The following is a 22,785-nucleotide window of genomic DNA, read 5'->3' on the forward strand; positions in this document are numbered from 1 at the left end:
GTGCCATTGGAATTATTAGTGTTTACAAATTACAATGGTGACTGTTCCATTTGGTCAACTTCTAGTTTGTTGACTAGAACAAATCAACTAACAAACCTTTCATGCATGATATAAATTGTGAATAAACTTTCTAAAAAAAGACATTAATGATCACAATGACGCCCTTAGATGATCGAGTAAATTGTCACTAGTTAATTAACGATGACTTTTTAATTAAGATAAATCCTCATGTTGCCAAAATTATCAGTTTAATTAAATGAAAAAATATTATATACACCACTTGTAAACCAAATACAATCACAATATAAAGAAGAAATGGTACAATTAATGTCGGCAAATTTTTTCCACAAAAGGAAATTTTACACCAACCACAACCTATAGTACTAATTTGATTTACCCACAAAAAGTTACACAATATTACATGGCGACAACCAAGGTCTCACTCTCAGCATCCCACATGGTTTAAAACAAAATCAAGATCAAACCCAAATCGTCATGTCACCAACCAGCTTTTTGTCATGTAGAATCCTAAATCTATACAACAAAAGTTTTTTGTCCTCAATCAGCTAAGCTCCTCGAGTAGAAGCCCTAGCATAGAAATCGCAAAAAGACAATGTAGCGTACTTGAATCACGAGCTCTCACATCGTAAGACCCCTTTCAAGGATCGAAACCACGAGAAGATTCAATCTTCAAAATATTGTTATGTGATCGAAAGTCTTAGATCCCAACCACCAATAGTATCTGTGAAATAAATTTTAGAAAGAAGGAACAAATGCAAGGATTAGTAATGAAAGCTATGAGAATGAAGAAAGAAATGAGAGAGATTAATCAGAAATAGACAGAATAAACAAAGGAGAGAAGTGTGTTTAAAGCTACGACAATTGCATAGAAACCCCTAAAAATCCACAAAGAAAGAGAAATGAACGACGAACATCATATATGCGTGAAGCGAAAACGATGGAAGGAAGGAAAGCATAGAACAGGATGATACTTACAACAACTGCAACAAAGATCCAGAGATGTCCTTGCGTGCATTTTGTATTGTATAAAGAAAATTTAAGAAAAGAATTTGTTGGAAAAAGGGGGTGGACCAAAAGCTTTTTTTCGTAGTGCTTCCTCGGTTTTGAAATCCAGGCTTCCACACACCTTGGCACTGCAAATATCATTGATAAACAAACCCATACTAAAACCTTAATTAGCAACAGAGTGAGGGAAGAGAGAGAGAGAGAGAGTGCAAAGAGAGCGAGGAAAACAATGAATCGAGAAGAGAGGTAGAAAAGAAAGGGAAAGTGGCAAACGGAAGTGGTTCAAGAAAGAGGGAGGAGGGGAGAGAGAGAGAGGTGGAAGAGAGATGGGGAGAGTGAGAAGAAGGAAGACAGGGAAAGTAGTTATAAGGGAGGGAGATAAATACACATGGACAAATGTCGAGTCATGCAAGGAAATAAGATAGAAAAATATAAATATGTGTTCATCGTTAATTAATTAATGATGACTTATTAATTAAGATAAATCCTCATGTTGCTAGAATTGTTAATTAAAAAAAAATATTATATACACCAATTGCAAACCAAATACAGTTACAGTATAAAGAAGAAATGATCCACAACCTACACCACTAATTTGATTCCCACAAAAAGTTACTCGATATCTCCCAACCATAACCAAGGTCTCACTCTCACCATCCCACTTGGTTTAAAACAAAATCAAGATAAAACCCAAATCGTCATGTCACCAACTCTCAAAAGACAAATTGAATTTGTAGAATCTTGAATCTATACAACAAAAGCTTTTTGTGCTCAATCAGCTAAGCTCCTTGGGTAGAAGCCCTTGCATAGAAATCAGGAGAAGACGACAGTATCATACTTGAATCACAAGCTCTCACACCGTAAGGCTCCTTTCAAGGATCGAGACCATGAGAAGATTTAATCTTCAAAATGTTGTTATGAGATCGAAAGTCTTAAATCTTGACCACCAATAATATTCGTGAAATCAATTTTAGAAAGTAAGAACAAATGCGAAGATAAGCAATGAAATCTATGAGAATGAAGAAAGAAACAAGAGAAATAAATTGAAAATAGACAGAAGAAACAAGGAGAGTAGCACATTTAAAGCTATGACAATTACATAGAAACCCCTAGAAACCCACAGAGAAAGAGAAACGAACAATGAATGTCATATATGCGCAAAGCAAAAACGATGAAAGGAAGAAAAGCACAAAACAATATGATACTTACAACAACTGCAACAAAATCCAGAGATCTCCTTGCGCGCATTTTGTATTGTATGAAGAAAATCAAGAAAATAATTTGTTGGAAAGAGGGGGTGGACCAAAATCCTTTTTTCGTAATACTTCCACAATTTTGAAATCGAGGCTTCCGCACACCTTGGCCTTGAAAACATCATGGATAAACAAACCCACACTAAAACCTTGATTAGCAACAGAGGGTGGAGAGAGAGAGGAAAACAATGAAGTAGGAAGAGAGGTAGAGAAGAGAGGGAGAGTGGCATGCGGAAGTGGTTCAAGAGAGAGAGAGATGAGTAAAAGTGGAAGATAGACAGGGGGAGTGTGAAGAAGGAAGATAGGGAAAGTGGTTACAGGGAAGGGAAACAAATATATATGGACAAATGTCAAGTCATGTAAAGAAAAAAGACAGAGAAATATGAATATGTGTCCTAACATGCAATGAAATATTGTAAGTATGTGAATCTACAGTATATCTAGTAAGATTCGATTTTGAAAAAGGGGAAAGCATTCCTTTTGCTTATATATATATAATAAGATTTGATTTTGCAAAAGGGGAAAGCACCCCTTTTGCTTTTATATATATATATATATATATATATATATATATATATTTAGATATGACTCAAGGATTAATTATGTCTTACCATACAAATATTTGGTTTTAGATATGACTCTATGTAAGAGGAAAACGTACATATTAAGGGGAAAGCACCCCTTGTGTGTGTGTGTTTTGTTTTCAAAACTAAACCAAAAACATGTTTTTATCTGATTATTTAACATCATATTCCATAATCATATAATTTCTATACTAGAAGTTGTGTTTTTGTTTTAAAAACCATTATTTTGTTACTTCCAAAAACATGTTTTTTTAAACAAAACCAACTTATTTTTTTCCCTTTGAAAACAAAAATAGAGTTCAAGAACATGTTTTTGTGTTTTTTTTGTTGATGTGACAATTCAAAAAACAAATGGTCTGAAAATCACGTTTGAGCATGTTGGGTTTGATGACTTTTAGGGCAATATTTTTTATGTGTGATGTATTGATTCACAAGCGACCACCCACAAGATCATGAACGTATTTGAAGTAAAAAAGCAATCAAGACAATGTAATAATAATAAAAATAAAGAAATCCAAGCAAATACAAGAAAAGCGAACAATGCTTAGAAGATAAAAGATTTATTGATTAGACTATACCACCTAAGTCCATCCATGGGAGAAATGAAACTGTTATTAACATGAGAGATAATGAGAAATAGTACATAAATACATAATACATTGTGTATTATAGTTTGTAGCACAAGCCGATCATACTTGATTCTTGTACACGTATTCTTCTTTTTCTCTATTAATATGAAGATGCCATATATAGAAAGGAATCAGTTCTTACACTGAAATCATTGTTCTTTTTTTAACCTCTTTTTTTAGAGAAACCTTTACTATTTTTTTTTTAAAATATAAAGGAAACCTTTTATATGTAGAATGCACCATTGAATTACACCCACCATTCACTTTTTTTTTCACATATAAACCAATTATACTTCACCTTTTTTTGGACATTGAATTACAACATGAACCAACAGTTGAAAAATAAGATACACACTCAATAGGATGGTCCAATGCTAGTGGTTTTGATTGATATTTTGATTATCCACCTCATAGCAGCAAGGTGTGGAGGTTGTAGATTATGATGGCATGACATTTCTAATGATTCCTAAAGGAGGTTGTGAGTTTCTAAAATTTTGGTTTCAAACAACAATGATACTTTTACGAATTTTGGATTTTTGGACATTTTTTTGATAAACCTTATTTATTAATATTTAACATTATTTTTGTGATATTTTAAAAGTTGCAATTTGAGGTCAAAAAAGGTTTTTTTTTTCATAAAAATAGCAGGGGCACATAGATCTCGAAAAGTTATCCAAAATAAAAAAAAAAACACCCCAATTGGACATTGAAGTGCAAAGTTATGGCCTCCAAATGTTTTGCATTCATTAAGTGTGCAGTCCGCGACCTGGTCACCGGGTCGAATGGGTCAACGGTTGAACTGGCTGAGTTGAACAATTCTTGACCAAGTCAATGTTTTTTGACCATTTGACGGGTCTTGACTGAACTAGACTCAAAATCTTGGCTAGGTGACAGTTCGAATGGTTTGACCGGTCAGGTCAACAATGGGTTGAAAACATTGCTTATTCATGTAACTCTCCCGTTGGTGTAATTTATTCACAAAAATAATAAAACCATGATCTAGGCCAAAGACAGTTCAATGTTAAAAAGAATACATATTTGGAAAATCAGATTTCAACTTGAGCCAATCGCAAAATGACTAAAAATTCTTTGCCAATTTGGTACATGATTATGGTTATGCAATAGGGTCTAAAATTGGCCATGACTCGATTTAATTTTGATTGAGTTAACTGAGTTTGACCAAATCATGCCATCCATGATTTGTCAATTATATGACCAAACCATGCAATTTTTTTAGTAATAATAATAATAATAATAATAATAATAATAATATTTTTTGTTAATTTTCTTTAGAACAATTTTTACATAATTAGAACAATTTTTACATTAGGAAATTGAAAAAACATCTTTTTTTTTTATTGTTTAATGGAAAATTAGGATTGGGTTGACTCATCATTCACGTTGCCCAAGTCATTTTTTTCTCTTGTTAATTGAATCTTGTCAAATAAAATAGGGAAAATTCCAATTAGTACCCTGTACTTTGGGCCTAGTGCCACTTTGCTCATTGAACTTTAAAATGCAACAATTCAGTATTCGAACTTTTAAAACGTGTCAATCCAGTACCTACTATTAATCAGCAATTTAGTGGCATTTGAAAAAGACACAAATGCCCTTCGAGTGTCATTTAATTTTCTTTAACAATCATAAATCCCTTCTTCAGACCCCAACTTTCTTGAATAAAAGAGGTAAGGATTTAGGATTGTTAATTTTTTGTCAACGTTTGGATGGTTGATAATAAAAATTAGATGAAACTCGAAGGGCATTTGTGTCTTTTTCAAATGCAATTTAACAGATGGTTAACGGTAGGTACTGGATTGACACATTTTGAAAGTTTAGGTACTGAATTGTTACACTTTAAAATTTGGGGACCAAAGTGGCACTAGATGCAAAATATTGGATATTAATTGGGAATTTTCTAAATAAAATAACCCTGTTTTTTTAAAGCATGACAAATGGAGAGTCTTTTCTTTTTGGTTGAAACAAATGGAGAGTCCATCCACTTCTTTGGATGGTTCGAGTCTTTTGACTAGGGAATGACGATCCCGAATCACAGGGATTGATGGTTGGGTCAGCTTGGTTTGGTTTGGTAGTACGGCGTAGTCCGGTTCATCCGGTTGGACCGGTTATGGATGTTCGCGAATCGCGACTTCGCGTATCGGGAAACGAGTCAAATTCAAACATGCGACATGCCCATTGCCATTGGCCAATATCCGCAGATGGAGGGAGATAAAGCTAAAAATAGGGGAAGCTATGTTTAGAACCCGGTCGAGTCGGGACAGGAAGGAATCGCGTTCCTGTAATACAGAAGAGATAAGTAAGAACATGTGATGTCTATATACGGTAAAGCAAAAATAATACAAACGAGGCGAGAGTTTGAAGGAGAAACAAGGAGGGGTTAGAGATTGAACGGGAGAAGAGCGAAGAAGGAAGTTCCCTCCACCACCACCTCCTCCTCCTCAAACACTTGGTTAAGCTATGCAGATGCAGATCAATTCATTTTTATTTCGTCGTTCAGAGTTTCAGACAAGGCAATGTGCTCAGGGTTTTTGAGCAAACAAGAAACAACCAATTCCAATTATTTCATTTCACTTTCACATGTATAAAATTAATTAATTAATTAATTAATCAGGATTCAGGAACCTCGTAAGCCTCCACCCGTCAATCTTGTGTTTGTGCACGCGCTGGGTTTGTCACTAGTAAGTTATATCGCGCGCCATGAACACCATCTTCAGCAAACTCCGGAACCTGGACGCTTATCCAAAGATCAATGAAGATTTCTACAGCAGAACCCTCTCTGGTGGTGTTATCACGCTCGCCTCCTCCATCGTTATGTTCTTTCTTTTCATCTCCGAATTCCGTATGCTCTCTCTCTCCCTCTCCACTTATTCTGGTCTTCAGAATTTAGGGTTTCCTTCTTTCAAATTACTGCTTTTTTGTATAATTTTTTTTTCCTGCTGAGGACTTTGCATACAATTCCTCTTTTACTCTTCACGAGTTCGAGAATAACAGGATGTGGAGATAATCCATTGCAATACGTTTTGCATTGCTTGATCCATGCATTTGGCTGCTTTATGTTGTATTTTTTTCTCACTTTGGTTCATTTGTTTCTGGTATGAGTAAAATCGTTTCAAGATTAGTTACAATCACTCGCCTTTGTCTTAAAGAAAAATTGACACGGTTTCTAAAGTTGACCTTGGGCTGGTATCCTTAGTTTTTGAACTGAACACTTCAAGAGCACGAATTAGAAGTGCACGTCTATCCAGCAGATTCTGGATATTTAGTTTCATATTTTGAACATGGGCAGAATAGGTTATGATGAGTTGGACATTCTGCTACTTGGTGTCAACGTAAGCCTTGTCATTTTCACTGAAAGGGAATTACAATCAACCTAGAAGCTGGACGAGTTTGACTTGGTTGAGGAGGATATCTTTAAGCAGCAGAAGCTGGTGCTCGTGCCTTAGGCTTCTAATGGATTCGGAAACCAGGGATGAGTCGGCTGACTATTGATAAAAAAAAAAAAAGAGTCAGCTGACTAGGAACATAAAGATATTTTAATACCATACAAGGGTGAATTGCAGTAACCTTGGCTAAGTTTAGAGTTCATAGAAGTGAGACCCTTTTGGTGGTCTACCAGAGTCTGATTGAGGATGGCAACTCCATTAGGTCAAAGTTTTTGCTGTACTGCAGTGGTTGAAATTGATATATTCCTTGGTTATGACTTATGAGAAGATTGAGGAGGGGAATTGCAGATTGTTGTTTCTGGTTTCGTAATGGTTCAACCCACTCAAGTCTGTGGGCAGCCTTTTTGATATGGTGGGAAATCAGGAAACATAGATTTGACAAGCATGGTTATTCTACTCGATAAATTGTGATTTTTCTGTTAGGTTACCAACAACATTTTAAATTTCTCCATCAATGGATCACAAGATTTGTCGAACATAGGAAGGTCAGTAATGGGGTTTCACTGGACATTCTATGTGTGGATCATTCAGATATAAACAAGAAAAAGCTAATAGAATCTGCAAAAACAAGTCAGAAAAGTTCTTGTAGACATTGGCATGAAAAAAGGATCTAACAAGGGAAGATGGGTTTGCTTTGAAGGTTTTGAAGCAGGACGACCCATGATACACTTTTTTTTTGAAGTGGGCAAGGATTAAGCAGGATAGCCTCTAGAGATATGGAAGGGAAAATGAGATAATGGCAGTTGGTGAGGTAGAAAACCTACCTGAGCCAGTAGAAGTCCTTGGCTGCAAGGTGGGTTCACTATGCTCGAATTACCTGGGACTGCCATTGGGCGATAGGCGTGTGTCCAAAGCTATTTGGAAGGTGGTGTTAGAAAATGTGGAAAGAAAGCTTGCAAATTGGAAAGCAAGATAATAAAGGAGGTAAATTGATACTAATTAAGTGTGTTGGCTGGTAATCCAACCTATTCCATGTCATTATTTCCCATCCCAGTGGATGCTGAGAAAATTGAGAAACTCGTGAGGAAAGGGTATCATTGAAGGTTTTAAAGTGGGTTTGCTTGAGGAAGGGGTGCAGGTTCTCCATTTTGCAGATGACACAATCTTCTTTGTGGGATTGAGTAGGGAGCAACTAAAAATCCCAAGGGGAGTCTTAATTTGGTTTGAAGTTGTTTCAGTCTTAAGAGTAAACTTGGGGTGAAACTTCAATCATCCCTGTTTGAAAGGCTGAGGATGTGGAGGTGCTGAAGGAGATTGTGGCTTGTAAGGTGGATAACTTTCCAATTACTTAGGCCTGCCTTTGGGTGCAAAGAGCATGATCACCTCTGTTTGCACATCTGTGCTGGAAAGAATGGAAAGAAAGTTGACCCTTTGGAAGGCCAAATATCTGTCTAAGGGGGTAGAGTTACTACCATTAACAGTATTATATCTAATTTACCTACTTATTACTTATCTTTATTCCCCATTCCTACTATGGTTGCAAGAAGTTTTGTCAAGTTACAAAGGACTTCCTATGACATGGCTGGCAAGATGAGAAGAAGGTGCATGCTGTGTGAATTGGGACCAAATCTGGATATCTCGTAGTGAAGAGGGTTTGGGGATAAGGAAGATTAAAGACTTTAATGTGGTTCTCTTGTGCACATGGCTGTGGAGGTTTGGGACTAAAGTGGATGGATAGTGGAGAAAATTAATTGCTAGTAAATTTGGGGTGGACAAAGGGTAATTGGCCTTCGGGGGATCCCTAATTTCCTACCTTTCTTGGGTTGCTCTCTTTGGAAGAGTATCATGAAAATATATCCAACTTTTTTGCAAGGGTGAGCTTCAAAGTAGGGAGAGGAGACAGACTTAGCTTCTAGTGTGACAGATGGTGTGGGGATAGGTCACTGGAAGAGCTATTCCCCCAGCTTTATTTGATTTCTGATAACAAGGAGGTATTGGCGTCTGAGACTTATTCTACTAGGGTGATACTGTGATTTGGACCCTGAGGTTTCAAGAAATCTGCAACATTGGGAGGTGGAAGTTGTGTTGTGTTGATGCAGTGCTTGGAAAACCAGCTTATTAGGATAAGCCAGGTGGATGAATGGAGTTGGAAGGGGGAGAGCTCAGTTCTTTCACTGTTCATCCTTGCACTAAAATGTTGAGAGCCCTTTCCAACAACCTCCCCCAGAAAACTGATTTGGAATTCTTTGGTGCCCTCCAAAGTTGCCTTTTTGGTATGGTCTGCAGCTTTAGGAACGTGCCTCACAAGCGATACTCCAGTTCAAAGAGGAGTGTTGATTCAGGGTCAGAGCTGCTCAATGGGTGGATAGGTGATGAAATCAAATAATCATCTGCTCTTGCATTGTAAAATTGCTGGCTGGATTTGTGATCATTTCTTCGAGCACATGTTTGCTGGTCAATGCCTGAATCTATTAGGAACTTGTTATTGGCTTGGGAGTTGCATGACCTAAGCTCGAAGGGCAAGTGAGTTTGGGGTCTAGTTCCAACAAATGTGTTGTGTACTATTTGGTCAGAGAGGAATAGTAGAACTTTCAAAGCTAAGGTTAATCCAGTAGAAGATCTCATCAGCATGACTGTGAGCAGATTTGGGTTGTGGTTATCTGTATCTAAGGAGCTCTGTGTCTAATGAACTCTCTCAGAATCATCACTTACATTCCATGTATTCTATTGAGCTTGATCTGTACTGATGCGTTCTGCCTGTGTTTTGGGGATCCTTAACTTGGAGCTCAGCCAGGTGGCTTGTTGTACTATTATCTCTTTTTCATCAGTAAAATTTACCATATCTTTCTCAAAAAAACAAAGAAAGAAAAAAGTAAAATTGAGAAACTCATGTAGGACTTCTCATGGATTGGTTGGAAGGACTCCTAAAATACTATTTGGTAAATTGGGAACAGAGAATTTTTATGTCAACTTGGCTTTCTGAAGGCTGAAGCCGCGTAAGAATCAAAGGTTTCAATTAGAGCTAAAATCCTTGCTTCTCTTCAAGGTCTTCATGTCCTCACACTATTTGATGGAAGTGGGCTCCTATATTTTGATTGGGTAAACTCCAGGCCAGTGGAGTTCCTTCCATGAAAGGTATGTCAGAAGCCTCATGTCCAGGATATACACCCAAGATTCAAAATTTGAAGCAGGGATTAAAATTGCAGGAAATTCTAAGTGGTAGTGTGTTGACAGTGTTGTGGTTGTCTGCAACTCTGACGGGCCTAAAGGCGATATTGTTGTCCAGTAACTCTGCAATTTAGAAAGAGAGATGGATAGGGGGGGATTGAAGGAGGAAGGAGATTTTATCATGGCAACAAGCTGGAGAAGGACCTTGAAGGTTGAGGCTAAGCAATTTCTTTTTGAAAGCTTTAGGGTGAAAGGGAAGAAAGCTCTGAAAATCAGAGAACTAAACAAGGCTATGGTATTACTGGTCGGGAAAGAAGCTGTAGTTTGGTTTTGGACATTCTTGGAGAAAGCAGTTCAGGTGAGTAGAAAGTTAGAGTGCAAAGAATCAAATGAGGTTAATGGTAGGAGATTTGTAGCAAAGAGGAGGAAGAACTATATAGGAAGGTTTGTGGCTTTGTTGGAGTTTTTTGGGGAAGGAAAAAAACAAATGGTTTGTTTCCCTGAAGGAAAGTTGGGGATTGGATGGAAAGAAGTGTCAACTGTTTTGAAGGACTTCTTTGCCCAATAGGGATTTGGAGAAGGTAGCAGCTCTAAGAAGGAAGAACAGTTACAGGTAGTGAATGGAGTTGGTGGAGCTAGGAAATAAGAGTTCTAGAAAGAGGTTGCAAGTGTACAAATTCTGGGTAAAGCAGCAAAAGATTGCAGAATAGTATGCAATGAGCTCAAGAATGAGTGGGAGAAAAAGTTTATAGTAACTTCTACAGTACCTTCGAAAAACTGGAGGACAGTTGCAGAAGAGTTATTAAAGAAGTTAAACTTGAACTGTACTATCATCTTAACCCCCTTTGAGTCTTGTAAGGCCTTGCTTGAGGTAGTTGGAGAGGAGTTACAACTATATGCTTTGTGTTGTAAATTGCACTCAGCTTCTGTATCTATCACAAAAGGGACCCCTCATTCAAACTCTAAGGATCTGCATGCAAGGGACAAAGAAATAGTTCAGATATCGGGTTTGCCGTTTAATCTTTGGACCTCAGAGGTGTTTGATTCTATAGCTGCTTTGTGTAAGGCAAGACTGGAAGGTTCCTTTGTGGAAGACCTCCATTCAGCTGCAATTTGCTTGAGTAATGTGCATCTGGAAGATATCCCTCGTTCAGTAAAGCTGATGGTTGATGGAGTGTTCTATGTAGCCTGGCTGGTTACAGCCATTGAAGTTGCCTTGTGGAGTGAGGGGAGAAGGAAGGAGGATGAGAAGGTTGAAGAAGAAAGGCTATGTGGAAGTGAGGGATTGGTGTATTCAAATCTGGTTGACACTTGCACTAAAATGGTATTCTTGGGAAAGGATAACTCAAAAGGAAAGTTACCAGCAATCAAGGGGAAAGAGCCATTAGGAGAAGAGGAAAAGGTGGTGAGCTACAGGTCTTATGCTTAGTTTCTGACAGAAAGAGGGAGTAAGGAGAAGGCTATTCGACAAGTTTCACCAAATAAGAGTGGTTCTAGTCAAGGTGGAGAGAAAGGACTGAAACATTCTTTAAAAAAGCAAGGGGGTAAGGTGGTAAGAGTAGAGGGACACGTGGGCACAAGTAGAGAGGGAACTTGTCTTAGCCACAGGGAAAGTTGTTCTAATGGGCCTAAAGAGGGCTGGTGGGGTGGGCCCATGTGGGCACAAGGGATTACTGCAGCCTAGAAGAGGGCAGTTGGGGTGGGCTGAGTCATTTCAAAGGCTGATTGTCAATAGGTCCTTAAAGGAGTTTTTGGGTTTGGCCCAGCCAGCCCACTTAAAATTAAGTTAAGTGGTCACGTGGGCCAACTAAAGGCACAGATGATGGACTCTAGCTTTGGTCCATCATCTCTTTCAATTCGAAGGGACGCAGGGAGGGGAGGTTCTGGGAGTTTCAGCTCGTTGTAGTGGAGACCTGTGTCAGTGCTGGAGCTAGGCTCGCCGGAAAGATGTAATCCAAGAAACAAGAGAGCCGGTTTAACAGAGGGTGTAGCAAAGGAGGACGATTTTCTGGAACTCAGTGAGGAAGATTTTGAGTTTGACAAATCTGAAACTTCAAGTATTGGGAGTGTTCAGCCAGAGGAATCCCTTGGGTTTCGAGGGGATGAAAGTTTTGACACAGAGCTGTTTTTCTTGGAGGAAGAGGAAGGCAAAAAAGATGATGGTGAGACTGTTATCATCACCTCTGAAGCCGCCTTGGAGGTGGGTAGGGAAGAAGAGATGCGAACCAGCCTGGGTATTGGACACTGCCCGGGGGATCCGGAAGCTATCTCGAGGTCTCAACAGGTGCAGGGTGTTGTGGTTTTGGTTTCTAACTGCTCTTCTGAGCAAAGTAGGGGTGTAACCAGTAAGGGGGCACCGATTTCTCAAGTTCATCCGCCCATTCAACTTCAGTCCAACACCGAACCTCTGGAAACCGGTTCTTGTAGGTTTAGTCCCAAGACAAAAACTTTCTTTGGAAGTCCTTCAACAAAACCATCCTTTCCAGGTATGTTAGTCTTTGATTTTAAGAATAATAATGAGCCTTCTATGAGTGCAACAAACTTCATTCAAACCCTTCCATTGTCTGCCACAATCCAGCAAGTTCCTATTAGAGATAAGGAAGAAGGGTTTAATGGAGGGAGTATGGAAGCTGAATGGAAGGCACAAGGTGATAAAATTTGGGATTTAGTTTGTGATTCCTTTGAGGAGTTGAGTAGGAGGGGTGCAAAAGTTGGATACATTGAAAAAGACTTGAATCTACAGGAGGCTAGCCAGAGAAAAGGGAAGGAAAGGAGTGAGGGTGAGGGAATGGGGAAGCAACCGATGAATCAAGTGGTTGAAGATATGGGCCTGAAAATGAAAGAAGTAGTGAGTGTCATAGCATATTCCAGAAAGAAGGGGAAGAAGGAACAAGATCGTCCAAGAAAGAGGAAGCTTTCGGAGGTAGAAAGATTAAAATCAGATGTGACAACAGACTTAGAGTTCAGTACAAGGGGGGAAAGAAGGAAAGGAACCAAGTAAGGGATGGTGGTGTCTAGGGTGGAAATTTAAGTAATCCAATGAAGATACTAAGCTGGAATGTTAGAGGGTTGGGTAGTGCTAGGAAAAGGAGGGTGATAAAGGATTTGATTAGAAAGGAAAACCCGAATATAGTCTTGCTTCAAGAAACAAAAGTGGTAGTTTGGGATAGGAAATGGGTAAGAAGTGTGTGGTGTTCTAGAGGAGTAGGGTGGTCTTTTCTGCCGCCCTGCGGGGCTTCAGGAGGTTTAGTGACTGTGGAGGAAAGAGGTAGTGGAGCCAATGGAAGAGCTAATAGGTCGGTTTATGGTTTCTTTGAATTTTAAGGGTGTGGGAGAAGAGTTTACCTGGGTGATGACGAATGTCTATGGCTCGAATAGATATGGAGAGAGAGGCGAAATGTGGGAGAGCTCTATGATATAAGGGGTTTGTGGGAGGGAACGTGGTGTTTAGGTGGGGATTTTAATATTATTAGGTTTACAAATGAGACCAATAACCCCAATCAAGCGATCACAATTAGCATGAGGAGATTCAATGAGTGTGGTTTGTTAGAAATCCCCCTCCAATAAGCTGTCTTCACTTGGTCCAACCTACAATCTAACTCGAGATTCTCTAAGCTGGATAGGTTCATCTTTAATTCAGATTGGGGAGAGCATTGGTTAGGTCTGTCAGCTAGGGCCTTGCCAAGAGTCACTTAAGACCATTGGCCGATAAGCATTGGAACTAGGAATTTCCTGAGTGGGCCTAAACCTTTCAGATTTGAAAATATGTGGTTAACACATCCAGACTTTACCCAAAATGTCAAAGAGTGGTGGAGTGAAGAAGTGGTGGGTACCCTTGGGAGGGGTGTCAAATTTCACAAGAAAATTCAAAGGCTAAAATGTAAAATTAAAGAGTGGAACATGGAGCATTTCGGGAGAGTGGAGGAGAAGAAATTAAGTGTTATTTCCTAGATTGAACTTTTGGATGAAAAAGGACACAACTCTCTCTCAGAAGAAAAAAGGACCTTAAGATGGAATCTGAAGAAGGAATTGGAAGAGATAGTGCTAAGGGAAGAGATGTGTTGGAGACAAAAATCAAGGCATCAATGGATTAAGGAAGGGGATGGTAATACTAAATTTTTCCACGCAATCGCTAATGGGAGAAGGAGAAAAAACTTCGTGGAAAAGTTAGAGATTAATAGCGAAGTAGTGGATGATCAAGAGGAGATTGCTAATGTTTTCATGAATCATTTCAAGGCAGTTTACAAAAGACAGGGGGATGTGAGGCTTAGAGTGGCCTAGATTGGACTCAGAGATGGAAAATCAGTTGGAAAAGGAGTTTGAATTGGAAGAAATAAATGGAGTCGTGTTTTCAATGGATAGATCTAAAGCTCCTGGACCTGACAGTTTCACTATGGCTTTCTTTCAGGATTGTTGGGATATCATCAAGTTAGATCTGTTGGCTGTATTTGAGGAGTTTGCAGAGACTCATTTTATAAGTCCAGGGATCAACTCCACCTTCCTAGCTTTGATCCCTAAAAAGGGAGAGGTTGTTCAACCGAAAGACTTTAGACCCATCAGTCTAGTGACTAGCATTTATAAAATTTTGGCGAAGTGTTGTCGTTAAGATTAAAATCAGCCCTGCCAACTTTAATAAGCCAATCACAAGGGGCCTTTATTCAAGGTAGACATCATAGATCAAATCTTGATAGCAAATGAATGTGTGGAGGACTTCAAGAGAAGCAGGAAGAAAGGTTTTGTATGTAAACTGGACTTGGAGAAAGCGTATGACATGGTCGCTTGGTCTTTTCTATTGGAAGCGCTGAGGAATTTTGGGTTTGGAGAGAAATGGTGTGGCTGGATTGAGGCTTGTTTAAAAACTTGCCATTTTTTAGTTTTAGTTAACGGAGTGGTTAGAGAATTCTTTCCAGCCTCTAGAGGGTTGAGACAAGGGGATCCTCTTTCTCCTTTCCTTTTCACCTTGGTGGCTGATGTATTTAGTAGGCTCATTTCGTGAGCTGATGGGTTGGATATGTTTAGAGGATGGAGGGTAGAAGAGAGGGTATTGTGGTGTCACACTTGCAATTTGCGGATGACAATCATTTTTGGTGAGTCTGGAGATCCCTCAAAGGCTAGAAACTTGAAAGGAGTAATAAAGTTGTTTGAATGTGTGTCGAAGATGAAGGTCAATTTTGAAAAGAGTTGTGTAGTGGGGGTAAATTTGGAGATGGAGGAATTGAGTGAGGTAGCAAAGTCCTTAGGTTGCCTTACATCTAGCTGGCCCTTGAAGTACTTGGGTATGCCTCTAGGAGATAATCCAAGAGAAGGAAGATTGTGGAATTCTATTGTAGAAAAATGCACAAAGAAGCTGGCAGTTTGGAAGAGAAACTACATTTCCCTTGGAGGTCGGATCACTTTAATTAGAGCTAATCTTGCGAACTTGCCAACTTACCATGTATCTGTCTTTAGAATGCCACAAAAGGTGATTTTGAAGGTAGAGAAAGTCATGAGGGATTTCTTGTGGGAGTCAGGAGAAGGGAGGAAGGATCATGTGGTTAGGTGGGAAATAGTGTGTAGGAGGAAGGAGCAGGGGGAATTGGGATTAGGCAATCTAAGGAAGAAAAATACAGCATTATTAGGTAAATGGCTATGGAGGTGGCCTCTAGAAAGGGAGAGACTTTGGCATAAAGTGGTTAGGAGTTTTCATGGTGTTGCAGACAATGGATGGGATGCTGGTGTATCTCGGCGTGTTACGCTGAAATCCCCATGGAAGGCTATTCATAGTATTCTTCCCGTTTTCCTGAACCTGATCAGGTATGATGTTAGTACTGGAGATAGGGTTTTGTTTTGGGAGGATATTTGGATTGGTAACTATGCCCTCAAGGACCTCTTTCCCTCCTTGTATTTCATCTCGTGTTTTAAAAACGAGCCAATTCAAAGGTTTGTATCATCATCCTTTTCTTTTGGCATAAACTGGAATCTGGGTTTTAGAAGAGGTTTGAGAGATTCTGAGCTTGACCAGGCTGCTTTGCTCCTCAAAACTATTGATTCTGTTTGCTTGGACCCTCCTTCTGTAGATTCCCATATTTGGAAGCCATTACCTTTGGATTCCTTTTCTTGCGCCTCCTTCTTTGCTTCCTTGTGTTCCTCTCCATTGCCTCAACCTTTTCATAACAAGGAAGTTTGGCCCAAACCTGTCCCTCCTAAAGTTGGAGCCTTTTGTTGGGAAGTCTCCCTCGGGAAAATCAACACTTTGGATGTTTTGCAAAAACGAAGACCTAGTCTTTGTATCTCTCCTAACTGGTGCACCCTATGCAAAGCTAACGAGGAAAGTTGCTACCATATACTAATCACTTGCCCTTTTGTTGTAGGCCTTTGGGAAAAGCTTTTTGATCTTTTTGGGTGCAGGTGGACAGAACCGGTGCAGATTTGCAATCCTTTTGATCCTACAACTTTCAGGTGGCCAAAGAGAAGAGGAAGAGTTTTGTGGAGGTGTGTTAGAGCTGCTTTGGTGTGGACTGTGTGGGAGGAACAAAATGCTAGAATCTTTAATGACAAGGAGAGGGATCAAACACGTGTGTTAGAAAGTATCTTATGTAGGGCCGTAAGTTGGGTAAAATCCTTGGATCTGTTTTCCACCTACACTTTCGATGACATAAGGAGAAATTGGGAACAACTAGCTAAAAGTTCTGCAATCAGAAGCAAGCCGGTGGTGGATTGGAAGCCTCCTGATGTGGGCGTCATTAAACTAAATTTTGATGGCAGTAGTTTGGGCAACCCGGGGCCATTTGGAATAGGGGGGAGTCTTCAGAAATGATGAGGGTCAGATTGTAGCTCTATTTTCTGGTCCTATAGGGTGGGGAGAGTCTGTAAATGCAGAACTCCAACCTGTGTTACAAGGAGCAGAATATGCAAGAGAGTTGGCAGTGGAGCATTTAATGGTTGAAGGTGATTCTAAATTGGTTATTAGATGTCTAAAAGAACCAAAGACGGCAGCCTGGCCGTATAGGGGGCTTTGAGAAGATTTAAGTGGCGGACTTCAAATATTTCAGTCAGTTCAATGGGAAAGAAGATCGGCAAATGGGCTGGCAGACCTTCTAGCTAAACAAGGAGTACATAGGAATCAGCTCTTTTGGGCTCAATTATAAGCTTTATGATGTAGTTTGGAGGCTGCACCTTGCACCTCTTTGTGGGGAATTGTATGATGAATACTTGGTTCTTTATTTAATAAAATTTTCATTATCATTATCTATCAAAAAAAAAAAAAATGGGAACAGATTTGTCAACCTTTATCAATTGGTGGTTTGGGTATAAGGTGAAAAGACTCAACATGGCTTTGTTAGGTAGACGGCTCTGGCATTTTAACTCAGAACCTAATGGGCTTTGGAGAAGACTAACTGTAGAATTATTTGGTGCTGATTGAAATGGTTGGGACACAATCGCCCCCATACAACCGTAGGGATGTGATGTATGGAGAAGAATTTACAAGGCCTTCCCTTGCTTTATGAATACAAACTTGGAATTGGTGACAGGCTAAAATTTTGTATGGATCCTTGGTGTGAAGATAAACCTCTATGTGAGCTGTTTTCCAAACTCTACATGTTGGCTTGCAATTGGCAACAGGAGCGTTTTGGTGTATGTTGTGGAAGAAGGTTCTGTTGGTTATGCCCCAGAATTCAGGATAAATTTTAATGACTGGAAACTATCCCAGGTATCAGAATCATTGGTTCTGCTTCAATCTCATTCAGTTAATATTCATACTCAAGATTCCATATGCTGGAAATGGTCTAAATCTGGTCTGTTCTTTGTTAAGTCTTGTTATCATTGGTCTGGATACAGCAGTTAGCTCTGAGTTTCTAGTAATGCCATATGGAGGTCCTCTGCCCACTTGAAGGTGAAGTTCTTAATTGGGTTGTGGCTTGGGAGAAATGTCTGACCAAACAAATGTTAATAAGAAAAGGGGTTAATCTGCTGGACTCCTTCTGCCCCTTATGCAGGGAGGAGGAGGAAGAAGAGTCTTTCAATCATATTTTTTTTCTGCATTGTAGTTTCATTTATAAGATATGGATGCATTTCTATAAGGCCATATTGTATCAGAGGTGCATGCCTTGTGATATCCAGGCTCTGTTACAAGGGTGGAAGGTTGCTGGAATGGGAAAGAAAGGAAGTTATTTTTGGGCTGAAATTCCATTGGCAGTCATGTGGATGGTGTGGCTCGAAAGGAACTCAAGGGTTTTTGAGCATCAACTTTCATATGCCCTTGTTTTTCAAATAGGAGTCCAGTCCCAGGAAATTTTTTCAAATATCTAAGAACTCTGTATGCTGCCTCCAAGTGTGTTATCCTAGGAGCATGCATAAACTAACTAAGGACTCCCACTGCATGCGCAATGTCAGGTCTTGTCATAGATAGGTAGAGAAGTCTGCCCACCAATCTTTGATACTGCTTTGTATCTGCTATGGGCTCATTACTGCAATCCCCAAGCCTATGGTTTACATCTATAGGAGTGTCAGTAGTTTTTGCTCCAAGCTTCCCCACATCTTTCAAGAGATCTAGAATATATTTCCTCTGGGAGATGAAGATACCCTGATTTGAGTAGGCAACTTCAATTCCAAGGAAATAACGTAAAGGGCCCAATTCCTTCACTTCAAACTGAGTAGCCAAGAACCTCTTCAATCTCTGTATCTCTGAGTCCCAATCACCGGTGATAATAATGTCGTTGACATACACAATTAAAGCTGCCATTCTTCCTTGTTCTCTCTTCACAAAGAGTGTGTGATCAGACTGACACTTCTTAAAGCCCATCTGTTGAACTACCTTGTGGAACCTACTGAACTAGGCCCTTGGAGACTGTTTTAAGCCATATAGAGATTTCTTTAGTTTGCAGACTTTCTGCTCATTTCCCTTAGCACAAAAACCTGGAGGTTGGGTCTTAGACACTTCTTCTAAGTCACCATTCAAAAAGGCATTTTTAATGTCTAGTTGATGAAGCTCCCAACCTAGATTTGCTGCTAAAGAAAGGAGAACTTGAATAAAAATCATTTTTCTACAGGAACAAAGGTTTCTGCATAATCAACTCCATACACCTGTGAAAAACCTTTTGCAACTAGCTGGGCCTTGTACCTTTCCACTGTGCCATTTGCCTTATGTTTCATAGAGAATACCCATTTGCACCCGATAGGTTCCTTTCCCTCAGGAAGATCTACCAACTCCTACGTGCCACTTTTGTGAAGGGCATCGATCTCCTCCTTCATTGCATCTGTTCACTCAGGAATAAGTAAAGCTTCTACAACACTTTTAGGAAGGGAAACACTGTCAATAGCTGAGAGGAAAGCACAGAAAGAGGGTGAAACATTCTCATAGGATAAGGAGTGAGGCATTGGGTGGTGTTTGGTGCATGATCTGACACCCTTCTTCTTAGCAATAGGAAGGTCCAGATCACAATTAGAAGTATCAATATCAATGGGTTCAGGGACATTAACTGGAACAATAGTACCTGGATGCGGTGATGGATTCAACCCCTGAGAGTTTGATGGCATAGGTTGCACAACTTCAGGATGCTTTGTGTTTATTGAACTTTGTTGACCCCGGCCTTGACTTTTGTATCGCTGTCTACGAAAGACTTGGAATGGAGGAGGGTCAGGAGGAGAAGGCAACAGAACCTATCTCTGTTTCTCCTCACTTGGGACTCTCCCCTTGAGGAGAAGCAAGGAAGAAAGACACATCTTCAAAGAAAGAAACATCCATGGATACAAAGTATTTTTTGGAAATAGGGTCAAAGCAATGATAACCCTTTTGGGAAAGGGGGTAGCCAAGGAAAACACAAACAATGGCTTTGGGATCTAGCTTCCTGCGAGTAGGAAACAAATCATGAACAAAACATTTACACCCAAAGACACGCATAGGGATAGGAAACAATGGAGTAGTGGGGAAGATGATTTGATGAGGGGACTTGTATTCCAAGAGACGAGATGGCATATGATTGATAAGACAAGCCGCAGTCATCACAACATCCACCCAAAATCTTTTGGGAACATTCATGTGTATCAACAACCCCCGAGCAACCTCTAGAAGATGACGGTTCTTTCTCTCTACAACCCCATTTGAGGGGTTCTAGCACAAGAGCTACGATGAAGAGAGCCACAGGTTTCAAAAAATTCAGTGAAGTCACCATGAAAATACTCTTTGGCATTGTTTGATTGGAAAATTTTAATCTCTGTCTGAAATTGTATGTATACCATACGTTGGAAGGCTTTCACAAGTTTAGGAACTTCTTGAGAATGCATAGGGTACATCCATGTGTATCAAGAGAAGTCATCAGTGAAAGATATGAAGTATTTGTAGTCATTCTCTGTTGGAATATTTACAGGTCCCCAAACATTATAATACACAATGGAAAAAGAAACATTTTATCTTTTATTACGTAAAGGAAATGAAGTTCTACAATGTTTACTTAGTTGACACACTTGCCATTGAAAATCATTAATTGACAGACTTAAACAATTTCAGAAACAAGTACTTTAAAGACTCAAAGGACATATGACCCAAACGATTGTGCCATAAAGTAACCTGACTTTTATTTGACTGACTCAAAGACTCTGAGGCCACAAGACCCACTTTATTCTCCAGCACATAGAGACCATTCACCATGTTCCCTTTACCAATCGTCATCCTGGAGGCCAAATCCTGAAAGACACAAGATCAAGGAAAAAGGTCACTGAGTAGTTCAAAGAGTGTGTAATGCTACTAATAGATAGCAAATTAATAGGTAGTTTTGGAACATGTAAAACATTGGATAGAGGTAAGCCAAATGGCAAAGATATAGATCCTCGACCAGTAATGGAGGAGAAGGATCCATTGGCTAACCTCACTTTATCTTTGCCAGAAAGAAGGGTGTATGATTGGAAAAAAGTTGACTTACCAGTCATGTGATTAGAAGCACCAGAATCAATAATCCATGGAGATTTTAAGGTATCAGTAGACACATGAAATGCAGAAGCTTACCTGAGGTAGAAGCAAAGGAGGTTGAAGGAGTGGATCCAGAATCTGCTTGTGTGAGAGCCCTACCACATTGCTCCAAATGGTCTCGAAAGGCAGAGATAATATTTTCCTTGAGATCAGACCTAGGGGGGCAATCCTGAGAGTTCACAGTAGTTCCTTCACTCTGCGACTCATGAGAGGCTAAGTTAGTCAAGGTGAGCATCTTCTGATTTGGTTTCTTGTTCTGTTCTTGAATTGATTTCTTATTTAGGTCTTGCGCCCACTTCGGCTTTCCATGCAATTCCAACATGTCTCCCGTGTGTGTTGGGATTTCTAACAATGAGTGCACCATAGTTTATCTTTATCATCAACCCTTTTCTGACCATCTCCCTTTCTTGCTGAAGTGGTATTACTTCTTGCAGCTAAAATAATGGTCCCCTTGGGGGGATTCATGGCAGATTTTCTACTTTCCTTGGATTGAACCAGAGCATACACCTCTTGGACAAAAGGAAGGTCCTTACTATCCAAAATTTGAACTCGAATGGGTTCATACATAGGATTAAGCCCTAACAAAAAAGCAAAGATCCGCTGCTGCGACACTAACTGTTTGTAAGCTTTGGCATCCTTTTCACTCTCCCAGTCAATGTTTTGATAGTAATCTAATTCTTTCCTGATAGATGTAAGGGTAGAGTAGTAGGTGGATAAGCTTCTTTCCCCTTGTTTACAAGTTGCAGACTCGGCTTGCAATTGATAGATTCTAGCATAGTGTCTCTGCTCGGTGTAAGTTGACCTTGGTTGTTCCCAAATTTCCTTGGCTGTCTCAGCCCACATAAAATTCTGCTTAACTGATGGTAGCATAGTAGTCAAAAGCCATGACATAATCATGTAGTTTTCCTGGTTCCACTTATCATATTCAGCAGTACCAATCCTAGGTTCCTTCACTTTTCCATTGATATACCTTGCCTTACCCTGGGTTGTGATGTACAATCACATCTCCTCAGACCATGTCAAATAATTTCTGCCATCTAAGGGAGTAATGGTCGTTGGAAAGTTCATAGAGTCAAGATTGTTGTTCATTCCTCCTTGGTTAAAAGAGGTTCCAGAAGTTGCAGAGTCTTCAGAGGCCATAACAAGGGCTGCTAGCAGAAGTTTCAGACCTCAACCCTTCTCCCGCAGTCCACACACTCACAAACACACAACCCCCACTGTAAGATTTAAGGTCAAATTGCAGTCACAGTAACACAGCACCTGCTGTCACAGATTTACAGTTCTAACTGACCTCACAAGGGCTAGTTTAAGCCACACATAACATCTATGCTTCTGCTGATGTATTTCTTCATCTGAACCAGGTCACACATGAACTACACAGGTTCTTCACCCACACAGTTCTGGATCACCAACCCACATAAGTCATTAAACACACCTACACCATTTGGCTAGGGCAGATTTTAGGATGTTCTTGGTAAAAATACCAAGAGCCAATGATAAAAAATCACTTCAGTCTAGGTTCCTGATCAGTTTGACTGATTTTTGGAAGTTACAGTCCAGAGAAGAATGGGAGAGAAGAAGAAAAACAGCCACAACCTCTAGAAAAACTCAGTCAATCATCTTCCAATCTCTGAGTGTGATTTTCTTTTCAATTTCTGTTTAAAAATAATAGAATAGGGTCCAACAACAGTTCTCAGTGCAAGGTCGAACCAGTTTTCTCATTCTCAGTCCAGGTATGTGATTTGTAAGATCTTCTATCAGATAAAAATACCTTTTACA

At 39.7% G+C, this 22,785-nt stretch overlaps 1 protein-coding gene and 1 long non-coding RNA gene across 5 annotated transcripts in view; one reads left to right on the plus strand and one right to left on the minus strand.

Annotated features, from left to right (window-relative positions):
• Nucleotides 1–357: 357 nt before the first annotated feature.
• On the minus strand, nucleotides 358–2,584 carry LOC104605951 (uncharacterized). The gene is made up of 2 exons (XR_736714.2): nucleotides 997–2,584; nucleotides 358–742 (listed from the first exon to the last, which is right to left on the minus strand). It is a non-coding gene; the product is annotated as an uncharacterized LOC104605951 (long non-coding RNA).
• A 3,165-nt stretch (nucleotides 2,585–5,749) lies between these two features.
• Nucleotides 5,750–22,785, plus strand: part of LOC104605949 (uncharacterized) — a 50,472-nt gene continuing 33,436 nt past the window's right edge. For 2 of the 4 annotated variants that reach the window (XM_010270914.3, XM_010270915.3), the window contains exon 1: nucleotides 5,750–6,349. In XM_010270914.3, coding sequence (XP_010269216.1) covers nucleotides 6,208–6,349 — 142 coding nt within the window. In that variant the 5' untranslated portion in view covers nucleotides 5,750–6,207. The remainder of the gene's footprint in view (nucleotides 6,350–22,785) is intronic. The other 2 variants (XM_088891946.1, XM_010270916.3) reach the window with 2 other exon arrangements.

The sequence above is a fragment of the Nelumbo nucifera genome, chromosome 1 (assembly GCF_055504915.1).
Source record: "Nelumbo nucifera cultivar China Antique chromosome 1, China Antique-T2T, whole genome shotgun sequence".
Taxonomy (NCBI): Eukaryota; Viridiplantae; Streptophyta; class Magnoliopsida; order Proteales; family Nelumbonaceae; genus Nelumbo; species Nelumbo nucifera.